This window comes from Xenopus tropicalis, chromosome 1 (genome assembly GCF_000004195.4).
Source record: "Xenopus tropicalis strain Nigerian chromosome 1, UCB_Xtro_10.0, whole genome shotgun sequence".
Lineage (NCBI taxonomy): Eukaryota > Metazoa > Chordata > Amphibia > Anura > Pipidae > Xenopus > Xenopus tropicalis.
Window position 1 is genome coordinate 152408143 of NC_030677.2, and position 25023 is coordinate 152433165.

Here is a 25023-nt window from a genome sequence, read left to right on the forward strand (position 1 = left end):
TTTGATTATGGGATAGATTATATATATATATATATAACTATGGGATATATAATCTAAAATACCTGGGTTTTTTTAGATAAGGGATCTTTCCACAATTTGTATCTCTATCTCTTGTGTCTCTTAAGGAACATTTAAAGGACATGTAAACCCCACACTCAAAAATGTAATCAATAAACAGCCTCTTTGAAATCTTTTAATACCTGCCACACTGGTTGTTCAGAGGTTAAAAGTAAAGGTCTCCATACACGGGCCGATTCGGCAGCTAATCGGCCCAAGTATGGGCACTACCGATGGGACTGCCCGACTGATATCTGGCCTGAAATCGGCCAGATCTCAATCGGGCAAGTTTAAAAATCTAGTCGGAACGGGGACCACATCAGGCGACTTTGCCTATACCCGTCGTTATAACTTGATCGTTTGGCCCCAGGGCCTGGATTCTCCAGATAAGGCCCACCTGTAGGTGGGGGATTTTGGGAGAAGATCCGCTCACTTGGCAACATCGCCAAGAGAGCGGATCTTAAGGTGTATGGGGACCTTTAGGCTGCAGCATCCCCCTTATCACTTAGATTTCCTTTTTCTCCTATAACCCACTCGGCCCCCTCCTTTAGGAAATTGCTTTGACTTGTGGCTTGTGGGCATGCTCAGTTCTTCTAAGCTCAGATTACTAAACACACCCCCCAGTCTAGCAGCCAGTGAAGAGATGGCAATGCTGGTTCCCATTGAAGCACACTGCTAGAGCTGAGTTTCTATCTTCTTCTCCTAACTTTCTCTCCTGAGCTCAGCTCGAACAAAGCACAACCTTTATCAGAGAGTACTGCCTGCGTGAGCCTGCATTCTTGATCAAATGTATGCTGAATAAGGGTCTTTGCGTGTGAGTATGCTGTTTGCAGATCTAAATTTATCTGATTATGTGTCAGAGAAAAAATGGCCGCCGGGTGAAAACTGCCATTTGCTTTAGGAAAATGTGATAGTGCTGGCAAACGGAGGGGGATATATGCAGTACAAATGATGCCATTTGGGTGGGGGAGACGTGCCCAACTGATATACATTGTAGGCAAATTTAGGTTTTACATGTCCTTTAAACATGGCAGTAGCTCCAGGGTTCCCCTGAGTTAATAGGAGCAGCAGTGCACAATTTAGAACAGAAGGCAGGAAGGACTGAGTGGCACTGATCTTAACTATAGGGAGGAGCAAGGAGCACATTTTCATGCAAGTACCTTTAATGAAAGTGGTTTTACATGTATCTCCCTGCCAGAAAAAGCGCAAGTTATCAATTGCACTTGCAGAAGTAAATGAGCCCTAGTATGTTCTATTTTACAAATACCAAACTTATTTATTTTTAGCAGTCCAGATATTTTTAAAAGATTACATTTATCATACTAATCCAATCCAATGCATTTTCTCTCTGCTTTAAACTCCTCAAAATGTTTGCTTTTCACCAGTACATGGTCACTTCAAATAAAAATCATAGTTCTATATATAAAACAAAACACCCGTAGAAGTAAGGAAATTTCACAGAAACAATAAGAGATGTTTGCTTTTATTATTATGACTGCATTATACATAGTAAATGTTATGTGTTGAATGGTTATTTTTGGTTACAGGACCAGGGCACCAATGTCAATGTTGCTATATAGGTTACTCTGGTTTATAATTCCAAATTTAAAGAAATTAATAGTAATAATTCTGCTCTTCTAGTCCTCCAATTGCAATCTCCTTTCTTTCACTGCCCATTCTATCCAATTAGATCTGCTCAGTTGCTAACATTCCCATTTCCTTCTGCTTCACTCATTTTGCTCCCCCCTCCTCTGCCTACTCCTCCACCCTTCTGTTTCACTTCCTTTACCCTTTTAATTTTCTCCTTGTTATTGTTACCATTGATTATTTTCAGAAGCATGTTCCTTTCTTATGTCTATATGCATGTGAGTCACATTGTAAGGAAAGAACTATCTTTAAGAAGTGATTTCTCTGTATTAAAATGCAGTCAACTATAAATTAATGTTTTTGTTGTGGGTTAAAACATACACTCATTTTAACCTTTTGTCTGGGAAAATAGCTTGCAAAGCCCTTAGGCAGCAATGACGCAATTAACTGTGAAACACCATTTATCCTTTTCCATTTGTATGGCTTTGTTTAATACCTGTTTTCCTCTTCACTGAGTGTTCAGAGCTGCAGCAACTGAGCAGGCTATAAAAGCAAACAAATTATTATAATTTCAGCACAATCCCATGGGTGCAATTGTATTTTGTCCAAAGTGGGCTATCTCACAATGTATTGTATTGAGAGATACAATGTTATGCAAGGGTCTACCATACAAATTAAAAAGATTTAACTTAGTAAATCATTGCAGTGCCTTAAATTTGTCCAAGACTCAAGGTAACACTGGCCGAGAATGAGATGGCTTGGCAAGTAGCAGGGCAAATACATTATAAACCTGCCATCCACTGGATATAATTATAATGGTTATTTAATGTACACATCAAATAACCCGTGCAGAAAGGGTGAAATGGACTGAACACACCTGGCGAAAGACACTCCTATCCTCCTGGCAAACAGTAAATTAAAAAAAAAAAAGCACTCAAAACCATTTCCCCTGAAATCTAGAATAAGTGAAAAGAATAGCCTGACCCAGGGATCTTAAACTTTTACATTTGGGGGGTGGGTGGTTGCCATATTCCCCCTTTTAATACAATTTTCCCTACAATAAAACAACAACAACAACAGAAATGAGGTGAGCAATTAATTTTAACCTAATTTTGGCTAAAAAGCTGAAATCGAAAGATTTGATCTGGGTCCATTGAGAGACGACAGTGGTCTAGCAACCTAAGGTGGCTCTACATGTAAAGGTCCGGTCACCAAACAAACGGATCTTTAGCCGCCCACACACTTGGCAATATTGTGTCGATCAGATTATCCTTAAAAGGAAAGTGTCAACATGCAAATGTAGTTTCCAATCTTATACATTTTCAAACCTGCCTAGTAGTTATATGGCTGGTTTTCAGTCAATTTTCAGTCAGCTACCTGACAGGCCTTCGGAAAGGTCCTATACATATGCCAATAAGCTGCTGACTAGATCTAGAGAAATTCTGTTCTTTTTTCACTTTTTTACAAAAGAAAGCTAAATAGAACCAGTGTACACAATATGAAGCAGAAAAAACAGAAAGATAAATAAGAAAATATATATGGGAGAACCTTCTAGAAGATATCGAGAGACAAGCATAGTGCAGGAATGCAAACATTCCTACAGCAGAGACCTACACTGGTCTGTTTTAGGAGACCCATACCCAACCAAGATCTACACACCTGCATTATCCAACAAGCTTATGCCTACCTGACCCACCTGGTAAAGAGGTCTGTCATAGCTGACCCACCCCCTGCTGGAACACTCTAAAAACCAAAAGTGACAGCAATAGTGGGACTAGGCAGAGACAGGAAACTGGTTGCAGGGGGCAGGACTAAAGCCTAGAGTAAATCTCAGTAAGCTTTCTCAAATAAAACTAAAAAAGTAGTGACTAATGAGGGCCAACTTATTCTTTCATGTCATCAGATTCTGTTTAAATCTGTGGTACCAGCTTAGACTTACCGCCCTACACTGTGACCTGCCATGATGTAAAACACCTCAGTTGCCTTCTGTCTAACAGTGCTGTCTTGGTCATGCAGCAAAGATTTCAGACTTTCCAAGAAACCTATGAATGAAAGATATTTCTAAGATTTAAAACATTACTTTTCAAACTGCACCAAAGACCAAATGCAAGCAAACATGATTAGCTACAACTGATACTGAGCCACCAATATCTTTCTTTGCTACGAAATCTCCACTCTTCTGTATCAAACAGGAAATATGTTAATGTTTATAATCTTAACACTCCTTACCAGAGGACAGCTTTCCTTCATCCAGAACAGTGGTGGCTGTGTTTTTTTCAGTATAACATTCATGGACAGGTTTTTGCTGCTAGATTGGTCCTTTCATACTGACTTGTAAGCTTATCTGCCTGTGTATGGGCCCTCCTCGACTGCCTATCCAATAGATATCTGGCATAAAACCAGGCAGCTATCTATCGGGCAAGTTTAAAAATCCTGTTGAGCAGGGCCACATCTCTGCCAATAATGATCCAATCGTTAGCCTGGGAGTCAAAAGATCACATAAGCCTGATTGGCTCAGAATGTAGGTGGCCAAATTGGACAAAGATCTGCTCATTTGGCAACCTGCCTGCATTTTAACACGTCAGATGCAACAAATCTGAGCTTAGCATTGATGAATCGTCGGAAGAATCACAGCATTATGGACAAAACACATGGCAAATTGTATCCGTGATTGCACTTTGCACTTTGCACATTGCACTTGCAGTTGTAAATGAACTCTATGGAGTTCCCGTGGGAAGTGCAAGCCAGAGTCATTTATAGTTTCTACAGAAATCATACAAGAAATGTATTGGTCTCTAAAGGCTACTGCACCTGATCAAACTTAGTGACATTTGGAGTTTGACTCCTAGCTAACCCACTAAGGTTGCCATTGCCACCATTGTCAGAATCAAAATCCAAAGGGGGCAAGTCTGCAAAATCACTCAGCAGGTTGGTGATGCTGGGGGGGCAGGCTGTTGACGTCTGGGGTGGGGCTATGACGTCATGTGCCTGCAAATTGGGAGATTTCATCCCTTTTTTAAATGTGCAGAAACTGGACACAAGGTTTTGAACTAGACAGCCCTTCAAAAACCAGGCAGTCCCGTTCAAAACACAGCTTTCCACAGCTAATTCTAAGAATGTTTGTTGTGCAATGCAATTTTAAATTATGTTCCTCTGCACAGCAAAGTGTTAATTGATTTCATTCTGCTCTGTGGATCTGTACCCACAGGAGTGGAAATCAAACAAAAAATTGATCTTGTCTGCCCACTCCTGTGGTTACAGACTAGCCGGGCAGAATGAAATCAATTAACATTTGTGTTGCCATGCAGTGGACACATATAACTGTACCAGCAGACACATTACTTTGTCTTTTGTTGCCTACACTTAATTTCCTAAGCGCAGGCACCAAAAAGTACTGTGTGCCATCACTCTTAGGGGCACATTTACTTACCCACGAATGGGCCGAATGCGTCAGATTGCGTTTTCTTCGTAATGATCGGTATTTGGCGATTTTTCGGAAAATTATCGCAACTTTTTCGTTGCCATTCCGAATGTTGCGCAAAATCTGGCGATTTTTTCGTAGCGTTCGGATTCATTCAAGCTTCAGTATGGTGACTTTTCTTGGGCCAGGTTGGAGCTGCAGGGTGCCATTGAGTCCTATGGGAGGCTTCCAAAATCATGCTAAGTCTGAAAGTTTCGCCTGCCGCTTACGAGTGCTCAATACGAAAAAGTCGCGACAAGATACGAGTGAATCGTAATGGCTATGAAAAAGTCGCGTTTTTTCGCGAAAATCGTATTGGTAACGAAAAAGTCGCGACAATTTCCGAAAAGTCGTAAAGGCGCCGAAAAAATCGCAAAAAATACGAAAAAGTCGCAAAATGTTCGTTTTCCAATCGGGATTTGAATTTGTGTCTTAGTAAATCAGCCCCTTAGGGTGATAGCAGTAGCGAAGATTAATTTCCCTGTACCATCATAAGATGACCATACACGGGCAGATTTAACCTGTCGATTCAAATCTTTTAGGCAGCTTATTTGTCCGTGTATGGGGACCCCCAACTATCCTCCTCGATTGATATCTGGACAACAATTGGCCAGGTGTCGATTGGGCAAGTTTGATTTTTGCGTTGGTTTGGGGACTGCATTGTGTCATTGATGCAGTCCTCTGTCTAACGGCTCCTATGCCCATTGCAGTAATTAGGCCAATATCACCTACCCAAGGTGGTGATATTGGGAAAAGATTCCCTTGTTTGGCAACCTTGCCAAACGTGCAACTCTTAATTTGTATAGCCAGCTTTAGGGTTATGACACATGAGATCAGTCATCTGCGATAATGTCAGATCATCGCATTTAAAGTGTGCAACAATCCACAGGTTAATAAGGGGAAAGGCTTTTTCAGCAGATTAGTTGCCATGTTAATAACAGACTATATTTTATTCAAATAGTTCAAACATTTTTAAATGATTTTCTGTGAAATAATAAAACAGTACCTTGTATTTAATTCCCAACTAAGATATTATTAATCCCTATAAGAGGCAAAACAATCATATCGGGTTTATTTAATGTAAAGGAATGAGACCATTCATTCAGAATGCTTGGGACCTGGGGTTTTCTGGGTAAGGGATCTTTCTGTAATTTGGATCTCCATACCTCAAGCCATCTTAAAGAATAATAGGTGTGTTTTGCCTCCAATAAGGATTAATTATATCTTAGTTGGGAATCAAATAAAAGGTACTGTTTTAATATTACAGAGAAAAGGAAATCTTTTTAAAAATGATGAATTATTTGATTAATATGGGAGATAACCTTTTTGTAAGTCTGAAGTTTCTGGATAATGGGTTTCTGAATAACAGATCCCATACCTGCAGCTCTATGGTTCTTCCGAGCAACAGCTGGAGGAACAAATTGTTTTTACAGCGCTCATGATATCTGGTAAAACAAACTCAGAAAGGGGAAGGTATTAAGGGTGAAAACAAAAAACAATCATTATATGAAGTTTTAAGATACAACTAAATAAAATGTAAAATATTTTAAAATAAAATAGGAAGAATAATTTTTCACAACTTTTTCAATAGTTCTATTCATTGGGCCTGTGTTAAACAAAAGTATATCTATGTGTATATTGCCCAAGCTAATATTACACATAAGCAAATAACAATGTTCTTTTATTTTTCTTAATGTACAGGTATAGGACCCCTTATGCGGAAAGCAATTATCCAGAAAGTTCCGAATTATGGGAAGGCAACCTCCCATAGACTCCATTTTAATCAAATAAATCACATTTTTAAAAATGGTTTCCTTTTTCTCTGTAATAATAAAACAGTACCTTGTACTAATATACTAATATCTACAGTTCGTATTAATGTTTGTATAGATAGTTTATGTATGTGGGTTTATTTAATGTTTAAATAATTTTATTAGCAGACTGGCCTGGAAAGAACCCTTATCCGGAAAATCCCAGGTCCAGAGCACTCAGGATAACGGGTCCCATACCTGCACAGTGAACATCTGATTAATTGCTATGGGTTGTGTAGTATTGTGACAATAGTATTTACAATAGTATTTAGATGGCAACTTCTTACTCCATAGCAGGAGAGGATTGACTTGTTACTATTGTACTGCATTTTTTGTGTTATAGGACAGCGTTACTGAAAACTTGAGAGTTTGGGCTAGTTTTCTTATAGCAGGCACTGCTGTGGTAGCTTAATAGATACAGGTACAGGTATGGGACCTGTTATCCAGAATCCTTGGGGTTTTCCGTATAAGGGATCTTTCCGTAATTTGGATCTCCATACCTTAAGTGTCCCCATACACGGGCCGATCCACTCGCTTGGCGATGTCGCCAAGCAAGCGGATCTTCTCACGATATCCCCACCTACGGGTGGGCAATATCGGGAGAATCCAGGCTAATTCGATCGTTTGGCCCTGGGGCCAAATGATCGAATTATAACGACGGGTATAGGAAAAGTCGGTCCAGGTACCACATCAACGAGCCGATGCGGCCCCTGATCCAACTAGATTTTTTAACCTGCCCGATTGAGATCTGCCCGATTTCAGGCCAGATATCGGTCGGGCAGGCCCGCCGGTAGTGCCCATACACGGGCCGATTAGATGCCGAATTGGTCTAAGGGACAGATATCGGCAGCTAGAATCGGCGTGTGTACGGGGACCTGCTAAAGATCATTTACATATTAGATAAGCCCAATAGTATTGGAAATCATTTTCAAAATTATTTGCTTATAATGGAATCTATGGGAGATGGCCTTTCCGTAATCTGGAACTTTCTGGATAATGGGTTTCCGGATAACGGGACTTGTTATCCAAAATGTTTGGGGCCTGCGGTTTTCAAGATAAGGGATCTTTCCATAATTTGGATCACTATACCTTAAAGGTGGCCATACATATTCAGATAGTTCAGATTTTAGTCTTCTTTCCAAAAAACATTTGCATATTGGTCGTATATTTTAATGCAACGATCTGAAAGTAACATTCAGGTAGGATAAAGCCCTTAAAAGACAAATCAAAAGATCTTCTGAAAATTAAAAACTTGGCAGACGACAGTGGCTTCCATTGCAGGTCCCCCAAGGATATGGTTTGATACGCAATACATGTGCAGATTTTTTAGTTCGCCAACCAAAATTAAATAAACCCAATAGGATTGTTTTGCAGCCAATAAGGACTAAATATATCTTAGTTAGGATCAAAGTAAATGGTACTTTTTTATTACAGAGAAAAAAAAGAAACCAGTGTTAAAAATTTGAATAATTCTATTATGAGTCTATAGGAGATGGCCTTTCCGTAATTCAAAGCTTTCTGGATAATAGGTTTCCTGATAACCAGTGGCGTAGCGTGGGCTTTCGTCGCCTGGAGCCGACCGGAAATTTGCCGCCCCTCTATTTAGTTATACTTAAAAAAAATAGACAAAATAAAAAAAGCAGCATTAAATTTTTTTTTTTTTTTGTTGATTGAATTTGAAATGCGGTGCGCATGTCATAATTGTCAAAAGTGGATTCAGCTGTGCGTCCGTGGCTGCCCATGGTGGCAGGGCCGCCATCAGAAATCACGGGGCCCCTCCCATCAGTACAGGACACACAGACATAAAAAGTATTAGGGTCACCCTACCACAGTGCCCCCTAACGCTATTCTGGCCACGGTCCCCCCATACAACTGCCCCATAGACAGTACCCCCATACACTGTGCCCCCAATTGCCCCATACACAGTGCCCCCCACACACATTGCCTCCAATTGCCCATAGAAAGTGCCCCAATTTCCCCATAGACAGTGCCTCCAATTGCCCCATACACAGTGTCCCCATAGACAGCCCCCTCCACACAGTGCTCCCAATTGCCCTTAGACAGTGCCCCCAATAGGAAGTGCCCCCATACACAGTGCCCCAATTGCCCCATACACAGTTCCCCCAATAGAAAGTGCCCCCATACACAGTGCCCCCAATTGCCCCATACAAAGTGCCCCCAATAGGAAGTGCCCCCATACACAGTGCCCCAATTGCCCCATACACAGTGTCCCCATAGACAATACCCCCCAAAGACCTTGCCCCCCAATAGAAAGTGCCCTCATACACAGAGCCCCAATTTCCCCATACACAGTTCCCCCAATAGAAAGTGCCCCCATACACAGTGCCCCCATAAACAGTGCCCCCAATTGCCCCATACAAAGTGCCCCCATACACAGTGCCCCAATTGCCCCATACACAGTGTCCCCATAGACAATACCCCCCAAAGACCTTGCCCCCCAATAGAAAGTGCCCTCATACACAGAGCCCCAATTGCCCCATACACAGTGCCCCCATACACAATACCCCACAAAGACCTGGCCTCCCCCCATGGAAAGTGCCCCAATTTCCCCATAGACAGTAGCCCCCACACAGTGCCCCCAATTTCCCCCATAGTACATACCCCCAACAGACCATCGGCGGCGGCTCCTTCTCTCTTACAGGCAACAGGCGCTTCTATAAGGTTGCGCCTCGTCGCTGACGTGTGACGTCATACGCACGGGCGCAACCTTATAAAAGCGCCTGTCGCCTGTAAGAGAGAAGGAGCCGCTGCCGCCCCTTCTGATACGCCATGGCCCCCTCGGCACCCCCCTCGCTACGCCACTGCTGATAACAGATCACATACCTGTACTAGAAAACCCATTTTACACGTCGCTTAATGTATGTACTGAAAGGGTTAGCAATGTTAATTATACCAACATGACTAACCCATAAACTAAATGGCATTTTATGCCCTGAAAATAATTCTGCTTTGGGAATTAAAGACAGAGTAAAGTATGATTGCTCAGACCTTATAGATGGGATGCTTGTTTATTAGCTGAACAATCCCACTACTGTGTACAACTGCCTAGAGCAAGGAGGACTGAGCATCACGATCCCAAAGAGCCCTACATCACCAAATTACCCTTAATATTTTCATCAATACATACATTCAGCTCCCATCATGGCACCTCTGTCACAGTTTTAGTTATACTAAGGATTTTTCAGGGATGAGTGTGTTTTTTTTTTAATCCAAATCAGTGACCTCATAATTATACATTTAAACAGAAAGTTCATGCAATGTTATGTATTTTCCAATAATGTACAATTTGTTTTATACTGCGGCATACAATAGACTTCTGTCCCATACAGCTATCAGTGTGGCTACTGCCTAAGGTGCAATGAAATACAGTGACTTGACAGTGATGTGTGGGTTTACACACAATTAGTAGGACGTGTGGGTTTACCCTTAGGTCAGGCATGTATGGGTTGAAATCTGGGCAACCATTTATGTTAGGGTTAGATGTGGGCAGTGTCAGACTGAGACCCCAGGGGCCCACCAGGAAACCTTAGACCATGGGCTCCACTCTGCAACCACTTTTCTATTCTCAAAGTCTCTTTTATTTACATGCTAGCATCTATCCTTCCATCTATTTCTCCTCTTTGTTCCCATTATAAATAGGGGATGACCATGAAGTAGGCAAATGGCTAGAAGCAGGAGGGCCCACTGACCCCTGGGCCCACCGGGAGTTTTCCTGGTATCCTGGTGGGCCAGTCCGACACTGGATGTGGGCAACATTTTAGGGGTTAGGGATATGTGCGGGTTAAGGGTTTGTGGGTTAGGGACAGGTGCAGGTTGAGTTTTTCCTGCTCATCACTAATATGAGGGCTAACTTACTAGGATCATGGAGAAAGAATTTTAACTAAAATTAAGACTTGCCTTTAAATGTTGAAGTTTTTTTAACATAAAAATAAATTAGATACGGTATCTCTGGGTATCTGTTTATAACCAACATGTAGCACAAACATTACTTTCATACAAAGATGCAAGCATTAAAAGTAACCAAAGAAACAGTAGTCAAATGTACGCATCCAGTTGATTTTGCTGGGTTAGTGATTAATCCCCATTAAGATTATGTGGTTCACGTGCTTATGTAATAGATAGTTGAATAGTTAACTATATTCATGGACTTACCCAAGTGTACTGCCTGGTAGACATTCTCAGGGTCATGCACAAGGTCACAAAGAGCCATCAAAGCTCTCTGGCGAGTGATAAGCTCTGAGTCCTTTAGTTCCTCATTCAGTTTTGGTAGAGCTCTTTCTCCAAAGGCAACTGGGGATTTGGTTGGGTCAATGTTAGGTGGTAAGCAACAAGATATCCTTGCTTGTGCCATTTCTTTACACGGGGCGGAAAGGTCTAGCAGACCTTCAACGATGTTCCTGTAAAATAAGAACTTATATTAACATTAATTAAAGTGGCCTTTAGACCGATTCAGCAGCTTATCTGCCCATGTATGAGCACCCTCGATGGGCCTACCCGACATCTGGCCTAAAACTGGCCAGATCTCGATGGAAAAATCAAACATGTCCTATTAAATTGAGGACTGTATTGGCTTGTTGATGCAATCCTCTGCCCGACGGCGCTTATGTCCGCCATTTTGATTTGATTTTTGGGCCCTAGAGACAAATGATTGAATTAGCAAGATATCAGCCACCTTCCGTGGCGATCTGCTTGTTTGGTGACCTTGCAAAACAAGCGGATCTTTTCCTGGTATGCCCACCGAAGGTGGCTGATATCTTGCTAATTCAATCATTTGTCTCTAGGGCCCAAAAATCAAATCAAAATGGCGGACATAAGCGCCGTCGGGCAGAGGATTGCATCAACCTCACCTTTACATTCAGCGCTTTCTTATGCTAATCAGTTATAACCTTATGTAAGCCAGCACAGACTGCAAGCAAATACCAGAAAGAGAATGGAAAGCAGGATACAATTTTATTAAACTTTACAGTAGACAACGTCCTCTTTTGCAGAACTACAACTTTCCACATCCCTAAGCGTCTATGCAGCAAGAAAGGTTGTCTCTAGACAGACTGGGTACATACTGCACCATCAGTGAGGGTCAACAAAAACAATAAGAGTACTACCCTACGCTCATTGCGCATTAGCAAACTGGCAGCAGACCCGGTCCCGAAGGACACGTAAGGGGAAATAAGTATTGCAACTGGGAGCGAGCCAGGGCACTTGAGGGTCTGCTTGCGGGTAGCCTAATTTGCACACAAAGGACAGAAGGTGCTAGTCTGAAGGGTCCCATGGCACCTGACTCGACTAGAAGCCGAGGGTGACTTTTTCAGCACATTTTTGATGCTGAAAAACTAGTTTTGTCACTCTTCCTAGAAAACGTCTTTCATGATTTACACTAGCCAGATACACAGAAAAAATATCACATATAAATATAACGAGAATTCTATACTAAGTATATCATTACACTCTTTACCCTATAGTTATGTTAAAAATAGATACTTTATATGTGCCGATTGTAGGACCCACAGGTAACCCCTTCCCTATCAGCCTTGCTGCTGGATTTAACATAAAGTATTTGGCAACTGGACTGGAAGCTATTTCTATACTAGGACCCATGGGCTGTCACCTAAAGCTGCCACCCTAGGCATGGGCCCTGGGATGCCTATATGGTAGATACACCCTCTCATCACCAAGGAGTTGTATGACCATATAAAAGTTACACCGTCGCAGGCCAAACACTTTTATACTGGTCCATGGAAGTCCAGATGACTTATATCCCTTTTCCAATATGAGTTCAATGAATAGAGCTTGTGCAGCATATATGTTTTACTTTAGTGCTTCCTGGTTCTTCCAAGTCCTGTTTACAGGGCAGATGCTAGTTAAACAAACTTCGAGCACACAAATAAGCCCTCTGTATATTATAACATATGTATTTAAGGTGGGGGAAACCATCTGAAATGGCCTTCTTCTATACATTTTAATGTACATTTTACAGTTTAATGGCAACTATTGCCAGCCGAATTAATCCTGTATATGTGAGAATTTGCAGAAAAACTAAAATTGCCCTAATCGCTTTTTTAATCATATTTGTGAGTAAAATACTTTTTTCTTTACCATCTGCGAATAGGGATATCAGGCACAAACAAAGCTGTCAAGATTCCCATTTTAGCATCCTTCTGCATGTGAATAAAGCTGAAGGCTGACAAAACTTAAAAACCAAAGACTGAATGGTAACAGCTGAAATGTAGAATATTAATAAAAATCACAAATGGTTTAAATTGTTGGTAATAGCACATACATAGCAATTCTAGGCATTTTCTAGTTCAGTCATATAGTAGGTCCAATGGTAGGGTTGCCACCTGGTAGTAGGTCCAATGGTAGGGTTGCCACCTGGCTGTATTTTACTGGCCTGGCTTGCAAAAATGGTGCGTAAAACACATGTCAACCCCAAAAATAATTTTTGTCTAATAAAAACATAATTCTAAGCAACTTTCCAATAATAATTTATTAAAAATGATTAGTGCTTTAAAAGTTATTTGTAAATGTTATTGCTATAGAAAGCAGCATTTGCTGAACTCCTGGTTGTTACTTTTTAAACAATGTTCCAAGTGCCAGGCTCCTCTAGCAAGTCAGGTCTGTCAATCTGCTGCCTTGTGTTACACTGTTTCAAAAGCCAGAGCCACCAGGGCAGAGAATAGAAAGGGCAGACAGACACTGCTTTTAATAGCAATTATATATAAAAATAACTAAAGAACCATTACAAATTTGTAATGAATGTATATTGCAAAGTTGCTTAGAATTAATTTTCTTTTATTAGGCAAAAAAAATATTTTTGGGGTTGACATGTCCTTTAAAGGAACATTTCAGTGTTAAAATGAAACTGGGTAAAATAGATAGACTGCAAAAAATAAAAAATGTTTTCAATATAGTTAGTTATGCAAAAATGTAATGTATAAAGGCTGGAGTGAGCATATGTCTAATATATTGGACAGAAGTTTACTTCCTGCTTTCAGCTGTTAGCAGTCAGTAACCAATCAGTCACTTGAGAGGGCGGCATATGGGACATAACTGTTCAGTTAGTTTGCATTTGAATCTGACCTGTGTGCTCACAAACTAACTGAACATTTATGTCCCATGTGCCCCCCCTAAGTCACTGACTAAGAGGATAGAGAGCTGAAAGTAGAGTTCTGGCCACTATATTAGACATCTGCCCGCTCCAGCCTTTATAGATTACATTTTTGCCTAACAATTTTTTATTTTGCCCAGTCTGTCTATTTTACCCAGTTTAATTTTTACACTAAACTGTTCCTTTAAAGGCGAAAGTTTAAACATAAAACTCTAATGACAAGACAAAACATCTGGTCAGCCTCCCATTATACAGCAATGGCAACTGTCTGTACTTGCACAGTGCAATTGACAATTCCATGTTTTGGCCCCATTATTAGCTCCACTGGCAGGTGACAAAACATATGAAATAACTTCCTCTTCATTATTATGGCAAATGCCTGGCAAATGGGCAATCGCTGGTCAGTGCTCTTGGGTGACAATCACCTGAACACAAAGCAATTACGATTTCCTCCGGAGAGAATCCTCCCCCAGTCTTTTTAAAACTAAGGTTAAAGACTACCTTTTGGAGCACTCTCCCAGCACCTAATCTGGGAACTGGCACTCATATTGTAGTGTCACCCACTGTGACCTACAGCACTTATATTTGCCTATTTGTGTCTGTTAGTTACCCTCCCATATAGATTGTAAGCTCTACAGGGCAGGGACCTCCTTCCTCTTGTGTCCTCAACTCTTAACTTATTGCTGCTGTATTCATCTGTATTTATTATTATACTTTGTATTTATCTATTATCTTATTAACACCCTGTTTGTATTAATGTATTCTACTGTACAGCGCTGCGTACATAAGTAGCGCTTTATAAATAAAGATATACATACATAAAGATATACATACATTAAAAATGTTGATTTGCCTGCACTACATTAATAGTTAATAATGTGATTTACCCTTTTATCATAGTGCTCCGTTGATCAAATACTCTCTCTGTTCTGATACTTTGAATTCTACAGCATTACCATAAAGGTGGCCATACACGGGCCGACTATAGCTGCCGATATCGGTCCCTTGGACCGATTCGGCAGCTAATCGGCCCGTGTATGGGGAGAGCAGAGCGGCCTGGCCGACCGATATCTGGCCTGAAATTGGCCAGATCTCGATCGGCCAGGTTAGAAAATCTGGTCGGATCGGGGACCGCATCGGCTCGTTGATGCGGTCCCCGATCCGACTGCCCCATTGCCGCCCACATAATCCGATCGTCTGGCCCCAGGGCCAAACGATCGGATTATTATTTTTTTTACCTAAATGGTCCCCGATATCGCCCACCCGTAGGTGGGGATATCGGGGGAAGATCCGCTCACTTGGCGACATCGCCAAGCGAGCGGATCTGCTCGTGTATGGCCACCTTTAGCGGTGAACCAGATCAGCTGGTGACTGGCGAATCTCTGCAGAAATACGCTTTAAATATTTTGCATGGAGATTCACCTGTTGACACTTTAAATGCACAGTATGTGATGACTCTGTCCGCGCTCTTACTAAATTTATTTACAATTATTTATAGTGTTTAATTTAGGGAAAGAAGAAAAAAACTTTACCCCACCCAAACACCCAACTTTAAATGCATCAGACAATCCCCTTTTCCTTAATAATTCTCTGCCAGAGGGCAGCGGAATTCAAACCACCAGTGCCATTGGGGCTTATACCCACAAGTGGGAGATGCATTTTCACCAATTTTTGAACGCAGTGTAAAGCCATAAAAAAACTGTGCAATGAAATTGCAAATACGTTGTTTGTGTGAACACTAAATACCAGCTTTAAGGCCACAATGGGTTCTAAAAGTGGAAGAAATGAAGCCATTTCCCAGTCATTTTCTGTTGAATAGGAACCCTTTACTTTCTTGCTCCGCAGATGGTCACTGATTATACGAGATAGAAAGACAAGTAATTTCACGTGTGGGAATGCTACATGTAATATTGTAAACAAGTGTGTTGGGATACCTGCGTTTAACAGACGGATGTTGCGCTGATAAATATGTTGTATTCAACTCAATATCAAATACCAAATCCACCCCACACCGGTCAGAGCAGATGCTTCGGTGTAAGATCAGCGCGTTTGGTCCTCTCCAAATCAACTTGGTCGCGCCGCTTTGGCGTTCTCCGGTCACTAGGCAACGGCCTTGCGTACTGCGTAGCTGCTCTTTTCTAATTGCCTCAGGTGACGTCCTCCCACGTGACGCGAGGCGTCATCATCACGTGGTATGGATATTTCAACTTCGAGCGAGAGTTGGGCTCTTTGCCATGTAGATTCAATTGCAGCTCGCTGCTTTCTGTAAGCGCTGCGATCCCACATGCAGTGAACTACAGAGCAAAGCAGTTAAATATCTGCAGGTCTCAGTTTTCTCAAATGTGTTGCTCTAAATATTTTTGTGGTGACTTGTTGTTTGATGAGTTGTTTTGAGGTAGGGCCACAGTTCAATGTTATGATTCTGTGTGAGCACCATTTTGAGGGTAGATTGGGTAAGGGCTTGTGGGCTCCCTGGGTGTGTCTATGGCCTTTTGGCGGAGTTGGGGTGCATGACTGATGGGTGGGTTAGGGTAGTGTGCACTGCACTGTATATGTCTATGGGTGGAGGGAGTAAGGGCAGTCTGTGTGGAACCCATACACCTTTATGATCACAAAGTAATTTAGGTTAGATTTTAGGGCCCTGTGTGTGTTTGTGGAGGTCCTGTATGTGATGACCCTATATGACTGCAGTGGGGCAGCTGTTGCACAGTGTGTAGGGCAGGGGTTGGGAACCTTTTTGGCTGAGAGAGCCATAAACACCACATATTTTAAAATGTAATTCCGTGAGAGCCATACAATATGTTTGGCCGCGGATGCTGGGGCAAGGTAGGGTGGGTCCCAAGGATGCCGGATGCGATGCGAAGGAGGGCGTGGCCTGCACTCGGTGGATAGAAGACGTGTTCTAAGGCTTAGAACACGTCTTCTATCCACCAAGCGCAGGCCACGCCCCCCGTTATTTTTTTTATTAAAGATTTGGAAGCGAGCCAGATGCAGCCATCAAAAGAGCCACATCTGGCTCCCGAGCCATAGGTTCCCTACCCCTGGTGTAGGGCCTCCAGGTATGTGTATCACATTGTGGTGGGTTGGAGCAGAATTCTGGGTCTCTGGGGGTGGCAGTATGTAGGGCCCTGAGTAATGAATGTAGCAGAGAAGACAATACTACGATGGGGGGCAGATTTATCAAAACGTGAGTTTAGAGCTTGGTACATAAAAACTCACCCGTGTTCTATTCATTCCTATGGGATTTTGAGAAGTGTATTTATTAAATGGTGAACTCTAACTTTCACTGATAAATACACTTCTAAAAATCACATAGGAATGAATAGAACATGGGTGAGTTTTTATGTATTAAGCTCTAAACTCGCATTTTGATAAATCTGCCCCTAGGTGTCTGCATACATGTCACATAGATGTGCATAGAGGTTTGGCCTGTCGGAAATATATGCACATGTTTCAGTGCGTTATGGGTCAGTACAGTGAAGGCATTATGTACAGAATCTGGGGTTAACCAATCGGAACAGCCAAGTGCAAATGTAGCACAGAACCATAACATACCTTTAAAATGTTAGTTATAACTCCCCTTGGCTAAGTAAGTGTATGAGTGTGGCAGTGTATTGCTGCAAAATTTCCTGGGACACACCATGGTTATTTGTTTATGGAACTGTCTTTTGGTATTTAAAACTGATTAGATTACATGCATAAAGGACAAGGTAAGAAAATAATTTCCTGACATGCTTTGACTCTATATATGTATAATCAATGATATATGTCTATGTTTTACTTTTGTTAGGATTGCTAATACCACGTGCCAATAACTATAATTGATACACTTCTAACCTTTCTAAGCTGAAATAGACTAAATTCAGTTATGAAAACCTTTTCTCTCTCTTATGAGCAAAAGTGGAGAAAAACTTTCTATTCATTCCTACGGGATTTTTAGTAGTGCATTTATTAGGGAAGTTTTGAGTAATTTTTTTTTTTTTTCTTTATGTGGTGACCTCTAATTTTACACTTTGATAAAGCTGCCCTTTAATCTCCTCAATGGAGTGCAGGCTGCTTTTTTTAGCTGCCCTTTTCAATCTAGCACTCCTAGTGGCACATTTACTAATCCACAAATGTCCGAAAAGTGTCCGAATGCGTTTTTTTCGTAATGATCGGTATTTTGCGATTTTTTTCGTAAATTGTCGCAACTTTTTCGTAGCCGTTACAACTTTTTCGTAAATTATTGCGACTTTTTCGTAGCGTTACGACTTGCGTGAATTGTTGCAACTTTTTCATAGTCGCCGCGCCGAGTACGAAAGTTTCGGATTCATTCAAGCTTCAGTATCGTGACTTTCCTTGGGCCAGGTTGGAGCTGCAGAGTGCCATTGAGTCCTATGGGAGGCTTCCAAAATCATGCAAAGTCTGAACGTTTTGCCCGCCGTTTACGAGCGCTCAATACGAAAAAGTCGCGACAATATACGAGCAAATCGTAACAGTTACGAAAAAGTCGCGACAATATACGAGCAAATAGTAACAGTTACGAAAAAGTTGCGACAATATACGAGCAAATCGTAACAGTTACGAAAAAGTCGCGACAATTCGCACAAGTCGTAATGGCTACGAAAAAGTCGCGACAATTTACGAAAAAGTCGTAAAGGCGACGAAAAAATCGCAAAAATACGAAAACGTTGCAAAATGTTAGTTTCCAATCCGAATTTTTCCCATTCGGATTCGTGGATTAGTAAATCAGCCCCTTAGAGTGCTCAATTACAGCATCTACTGTCTAACCTTGTTCATGGGGTTCCTTGCCAAACTATACTAAGGATCCTCCTTCCCTTAGGCTAAAAACATACTTTGGCCCAAATGTGAGATGTGGACACCAGGTCAGACTGCTATGGGTATTTTCCCTCAACGTTCTTAAAGGGGCCCATGTAGCAATCACAAATGCACTGGGGACATGTAATCCCCAACTCCTAATCCTAATTTATAAATTGCAATCTTGGTGTTGCTGGTCACAGTGTGAACAGCACTGTACTTTCCTATAATGTACAGTACCACAAAGAAGCAAAATATTTTTCACAAAGGGTTGTAGGCGTGTGGCAAGGGCTTGCCAAACAATTAAGTTGGAAAATGCAATCAGCCAGGCATTATGCATCCATGTAAATGTTAGGTTTTTGTAGGGCACCACAACATGGCATGTGGACGTGGCAATAAAACATCTCAGGCTGGTCTATAAACCCATTAGTCTGAGAACCTGTAAATGCTGGGCTGAAATCTGCTAAACTGCTACAAATAATGGAAAAGCTTTCAGGCTTCTGTTATAAATATACCCTTTGTAAGTTGTTCATTTGAGATATTTAGTGATGTGCCCTTTAAAATGCAGTTTTGACAATACTTATTTTGATATATTGTGCCCATTACAAGGCATTTACACGTACTGATGTTACGTACGTCTGTGTTTGTGCTCCCCCCCCCCTCAGTGTTTCCCTGGTAACCAGTCACCTTTTCTCAGTAAGGACAGGGAAGACATAAGGGAACGTAAGGAAGTAGTGTGGAGGAGGGTGGGGAAAGAAAGGATTGGTGTGCCAACACTGACTAAATGTATGTTATTACTACCCTCTTGTGGTCAAGGGAATTAATTACATTTAGATATACATTGTCTTTTAAATGTAAAAAATTGTAACATGATTTTGTACGATTCAAGATTAATCTAGTATGTGGATTTCGAACGTTTCAAACATACAGTTGGGCAATGCACATTCCCTGGCCCAATGTTTTACTGCTATAACTATACATGGGTATGTATTAACATAGAATGTTAAACCTAATTATTATTTAATATTATTATTATTTATATAGCGCCATCAATTTATGCAGCTTTTTACAGAATAGAGGGGTACAAAAGACAGAACAGTTAATGTACATATAAACAATTCACAAAAATGGTTTCCAGTTACATTGGATGAGGATCGGAGACACTAGGGGGAGGGCCCCGCTCGCAAGAGCTTACATTCTAAAAGGGAGGGCTGAGACATAAGGCCAGGGTAACTAGCATGGCGTTAGAGTTCATGTAGGTGTGTAAAGTGACAGTAAGTGCAGAGTAAGAGGTGAAAAGGTGAGTTTTAAGAGACCATTTAAAGGCTTGGAGAGTCTGGTAGTGCCTAATGGGATGGGGAAAAGCGTTCCAGAGGATGGGTGCAGCGCGTGAGAAGTCCTGGATGCGAGCGTGAGAGGAGGTAATGAGTGAGGAGGAGAAAAGGAGGTCATGTGTAGAGTGAAGGTTACGTCTGGACTTCTATCATAATATTGTTGTTGCATGCAATTTGTAATTTTGGCTTAAAAGTATTTGCCCAATGCTTTTACATTACCTACCTGATCCCCCATGTTCCTCTATGAGGGGACTGCCATATTTTTGCAGCAGTAGGCTGTTAGCATTAGAAGCAGTAACTGACAGGCAGAGAAGGAGCAGTCAGGTTTAAGAACTTCAGGTAACAATTACTTACAAAAGCTGAGCTATCCATGAAAAATGATCAACATGACCTATAGGGAACTTTTTATGTACATTAATATTTCGAAGAGTAGTTTTTTGTGTCAGTATTACTTTAATATTTACCATTAAATCTATGCTACTGTGTATATTTTATTGCACTGTTTACCCCCCCCCCTTTGTACTGTTACTGCTTTACACTTTGCACAGCATTACACAATAGCATTGTAACATAGTAACGTAGTTTACGTAGTAAAAGTAGTAACATTGTAAGTTGGGTTGAAAAAAAGACACATGTCCAGCAAGTTCAACCATAATGCCTATATATAACCTGCCTTACTGCTAGCTGACCCAGAGGAAGGCAAAAGAAAACCTTCTGAAGCCTCTCTAATTTGCCGCACAGGGGGATGAATATAATTGCGTTACTGTCATTACTTACTGTTATTAAATATTGTTTTACCCCAAGGTTAGTTCCTACTTTAGAACGTTATTTCCCAATTGATCTGGCAATTAAAAATTGGGAGAATATTTAAAAAAACAAAAATCAAAGTAGGCATGTTGGCCAAAGTTCTTATGATTTTGGTGAGTCTGAGTAGATGAATAGGTGGATCTGAAACCAGAAATCGGCAATAGCATAATAGATAAACTGTGTCACTGGGATTTTCTCTTTAAGGAATAAAGTTTAATTTTAATTTAATTTCCTTTATATGTAAGACCAAAGGTCTTCCTGGCTTGCCAGCCAGTTTTATAATAATATTGTTGTCAGAGAAACTGCCTTTTTTGGGTCTTTTGTCTTTGGTGAATGCTAGTAAAATGAGGGCAATTTTGCTGCTTTGGAGGCTTAAAACTGTAGTGTTAAAAGCCCCCAAGCCATCCATCCTTCAAAGGATATTTGGAAAAAAAAGGATGTACAATTGCTCAGGGTGCATCTAAACAATTTTACTATTTATTTATTTATTTTTTTCCAACAGTACTTTCCCAGGAAAAACAGAAGTGTTTTGATGTTGCTCTGCTCAAGGAAGAAAAGAGAAAGCTCAGAAAATTTTTTCTCCTGTCTTTTCTGAGAAGGGCAAAAGCAGAACACTTCTTTTTTTCTTTGAAACATATTCTCTAGGACTGAACAGACTGAAGAACTGACGAAAAGGTGGTGCTGTTGTTACAAAATTCATTATATACAACTTTTATAGCTTTAAAACAAACAGGTAAAACATTTGAAACATTTAATTGTGCAAAAATGCTTTATTCTGTAATTTTGTACAATTAAAGCATTTCACCTTGCTGTTCACAATTAATTGCTCTTTTTGCATGCTTTCTCACCCAGGGGATGTGTGATTTCCCACGGGTGACAAAGCACCCCATGTGCCATTTCCCTAAGTGGCTTTGTTTATTCCACATCATGGCCTTTATCTTTTCCATCCTAGCTAATTTAGACAAAGACCTCCCTAGGCAACAGTATAATAAATGTAAATGTGTCTTTCACATAAACAGTAATTGATCCCACTCTTTGTCTTTTAAGACAATTTGTAATACGATGTTATTGTTAGACTGCACATGGACAATGACGACACAGCTGCTGCTCAAACCTTGCTGTCTTTATTGTACAATCATAACAGAATCTTCAAACCCACTCAGATCTCATGATAGGACAACCAGCTTGCAGCAACAATTGAATAAGGGAGCTTCTATCTTGGTAGCCATCTCTGTGTTGAACACCTAGAAAGGCTTTAAGGGCTCTGGCACACGGGGAGATTAGTCGCCTGCGACAAATCTCCCTGTTCGCGGGCGACTAATCTCCCCGAGTTGCGTGTCTCATGCGTGTTTTAACTTTTGGCAGAAGCATCCTGCAGAGATGGCAGACCCTCTCAACTTAAAGAGCTTTACAGTATGGTTATTATTGATTGTTAGACCTGTGTGAAAACTGATTTTCTAGATTATTTCAAGAGGCAGTACCAGTAAACAGGAAGGTATAAACCCTGCTTCAGTGTCCATGGCATTTACATAAACCTTTAAAACCATTGTTTTTTGTGATAAATATATATTGGAATTTGTTTAGGATTACATGATAGTAAAACATGTTTGTGAGTGGGGCTTCTCTTTAATGTTACTACTAAATACAAGGTGACAGAGAGAGGCAGAATAAATATATAAAGAGACAGAAAACAGAGCATACTGTCCTGATCAAATGCAATATTTCTTTCTGACAAGGCACCTAATAAAGACAATATTGATATTAGACCAAAACTTAAGAGACAAGTGGTTTGCATGGCCTACCTAAAGCTCATTGCATTAAGATTTTTTTCCCCTGCAGCCTACAAGGCCCAAATATTGCTCTACAAATTATATTATATATATAAATTTTATTGCACCCATGGTACATGGATTATCAATTTAAAGACCGTTTTCTCTTAGTAAGTAATTAAAAGTCGTGTAATTTAAAAAAAACTGTGAAGTTTGTGAATTATCGTTGGTGCCAGAAATATATCCTGAAAATAACTTTCAATTTACTAACGTTGGGATCACAGCACGTATTATGCCTTATCACTGCATGTAAAGTGTTACATTCAGTGATCACAATGTTAGTAAATTGAAAAGTCGCCTGTGGGTAACACTGCAGACATTCATTTTTTTCCGCAGACAACAAATTTTCTCTGCAGGCAACAAATTTCCTTGCGTGCTATTGTGTGCAAAAGCCTTGGGCTCAGTCAGTTAGGGAGCACTCAGATCTAGAACTAATAAATATTTCTGGATTCCTAGTGCATGGAGATAGGAAGCACAGCAGCTTTATTACACGCTAACAGAGCTGCTTCTGGAGACATTTCTGAAACATCAACTGAGAAGCTGATCAATGCTTCTTCATAGTGATCTGCATTGCATGAATTTTAATTCTCCATCAAAATAGAATATTCCATGGCTGGTCGTCTTGCCAAAATATACAGGTGGCATAAAAATAGATAATTCTGTGCTCTGTCCTATCACACAACTCGCACAATTTACTGCTATCTATAAGTGGAACAAAGGGAGGTGTGCATCTCCAGAGAGAGAGAATTCTCTGATCTGCAAAAAAAACAATTGATTGTTCACAGAGGAAGGTGTGCATCTGTAGAGAGAGGGTTTACTGTTCTGCCCTCTTAGATCCACATCTACTACACAGCCATTTTAAAAAATGTTAACCCCTAAGAGATTTTAAAAAATGTGCAAAAGCGACATTTGCTCAGGGGCCCCATGATTGGAACTTTTTGACTAAAGCATCTCAGAAAAATTGAAGACCCCATGTTTTATTCAACTCTATATCCATTCTTTCCATCTTATTTTATCCACCCCCATGACTGTTGGTCCAGGGCAGTTCCCCTGGGTCTTATGTTGACATCATTATGCACAGACCATTTCTTTATTGCCTACTCTTATATTTCAAGTTCAACTATGTTTGTAGTTCAGTCGCAAATTTCTTATCTGTGGGGACCCACTGGTACCTTAAAGCGGCCATACATATGTATGTGGGAGTTTCTGTAACATGTATTGCATACTGTGTTTCTGTAACAGGCATCAGTCTGTATGCAGGGTCACTTCTTGTTTCCCAAGATGCAATTGTTTCTACTTAGAGCATAGTTTTAAAGGAATAGTTTAGTGTAAAAATGAAACTGGGTAAAATAGATAGTGTATGGGTCAAAAGCGTTGGGGAGCAGGTTGAAAAAAAGAGGATGCTCCTGTTGTGGAGCAAAAAGAAAAGGAGGATCAAGAGCGTATAGGTCGAGAATATGGGTTGGTTAAGTAAACATGATCCAGGGAGTAAAACAAATTACCATTTGGAGTCAAGAATGAATTTATTTCCCTTCAGTGCAGGTTGCAAGCACTGGGGGGGGGGGGTTTCACCTTCCTCTAGATCATTGGCTATTAGGAATGCCAGGCCCCATTTGACTATTAATATCAATAAATCCTGTGGCTGCTAACAGGTTTCCACTTCTTGAATCCCTATGGTGAACAATGAGGGGAGGGTGGGCTCCTGTGCCTCATTCTGCTAAAGGTGACTGGCCAGTTATGTGATGAGTAATTAACACTGTTGCAGGCTGGTCAAAATGGGCAAAGGCAGGGTGGGGTAAACTGGGTGGTGTTGCCGATAGGTTTAGTTGAAGAACTGAATGGGTTAATATCTCTGCAGGGAGTTGTTAGAGTGGATTCTGCTGAGGGACTGAATTTGTTAATAGTACATAATGGGGCTAAAAGACACAAGGCAACATAGAAACAAACATTTTTCTCAGTAAATATACAGTATTTCCAATGGGGCTATTGACATGAAATTTACACCAGATGTCGGTAACAACCCAAGTAACCCACACATACAAAGAAATCAAAACAAATCTTTAAATTAAGTCATATGTAATAAAGTGAAATGCCAGGGAATAAGTGTAACACGCTTACTGAAATGTATTTAATACTTAGTAGAAAAGCCTTTGTTGGTAATTACAGCTTCGAGGAGCCTTCTGTATGGAGAAACTAGTCGCATGCATTGCTCAGC

At 40.8% G+C, this 25023-nt stretch overlaps 1 protein-coding gene across 1 annotated transcript in view; it reads right to left on the reverse strand.

Moving 5' to 3' along the window:
* rsph14 (radial spoke head 14 homolog (Chlamydomonas)) overlaps positions 1-16163 on the reverse strand; it is a 102197-nt gene extending 86034 nt beyond the window's left edge. Inside the window, exons 1-3 of the mRNA XM_002931916.5 lie at positions 15976-16163; positions 11089-11333; positions 3584-3686 (exon numbers count right to left, since the gene is read on the reverse strand). Of these exons, the coding sequence (XP_002931962.2) occupies positions 3584-3686; positions 11089-11287 (302 nt within the window). The 5' untranslated portion in view covers positions 11288-11333; positions 15976-16163. The remainder of the gene's footprint in view (positions 1-3583; positions 3687-11088; positions 11334-15975) is intronic.
* Positions 16164-25023: the final 8860 nt, after the last annotated feature.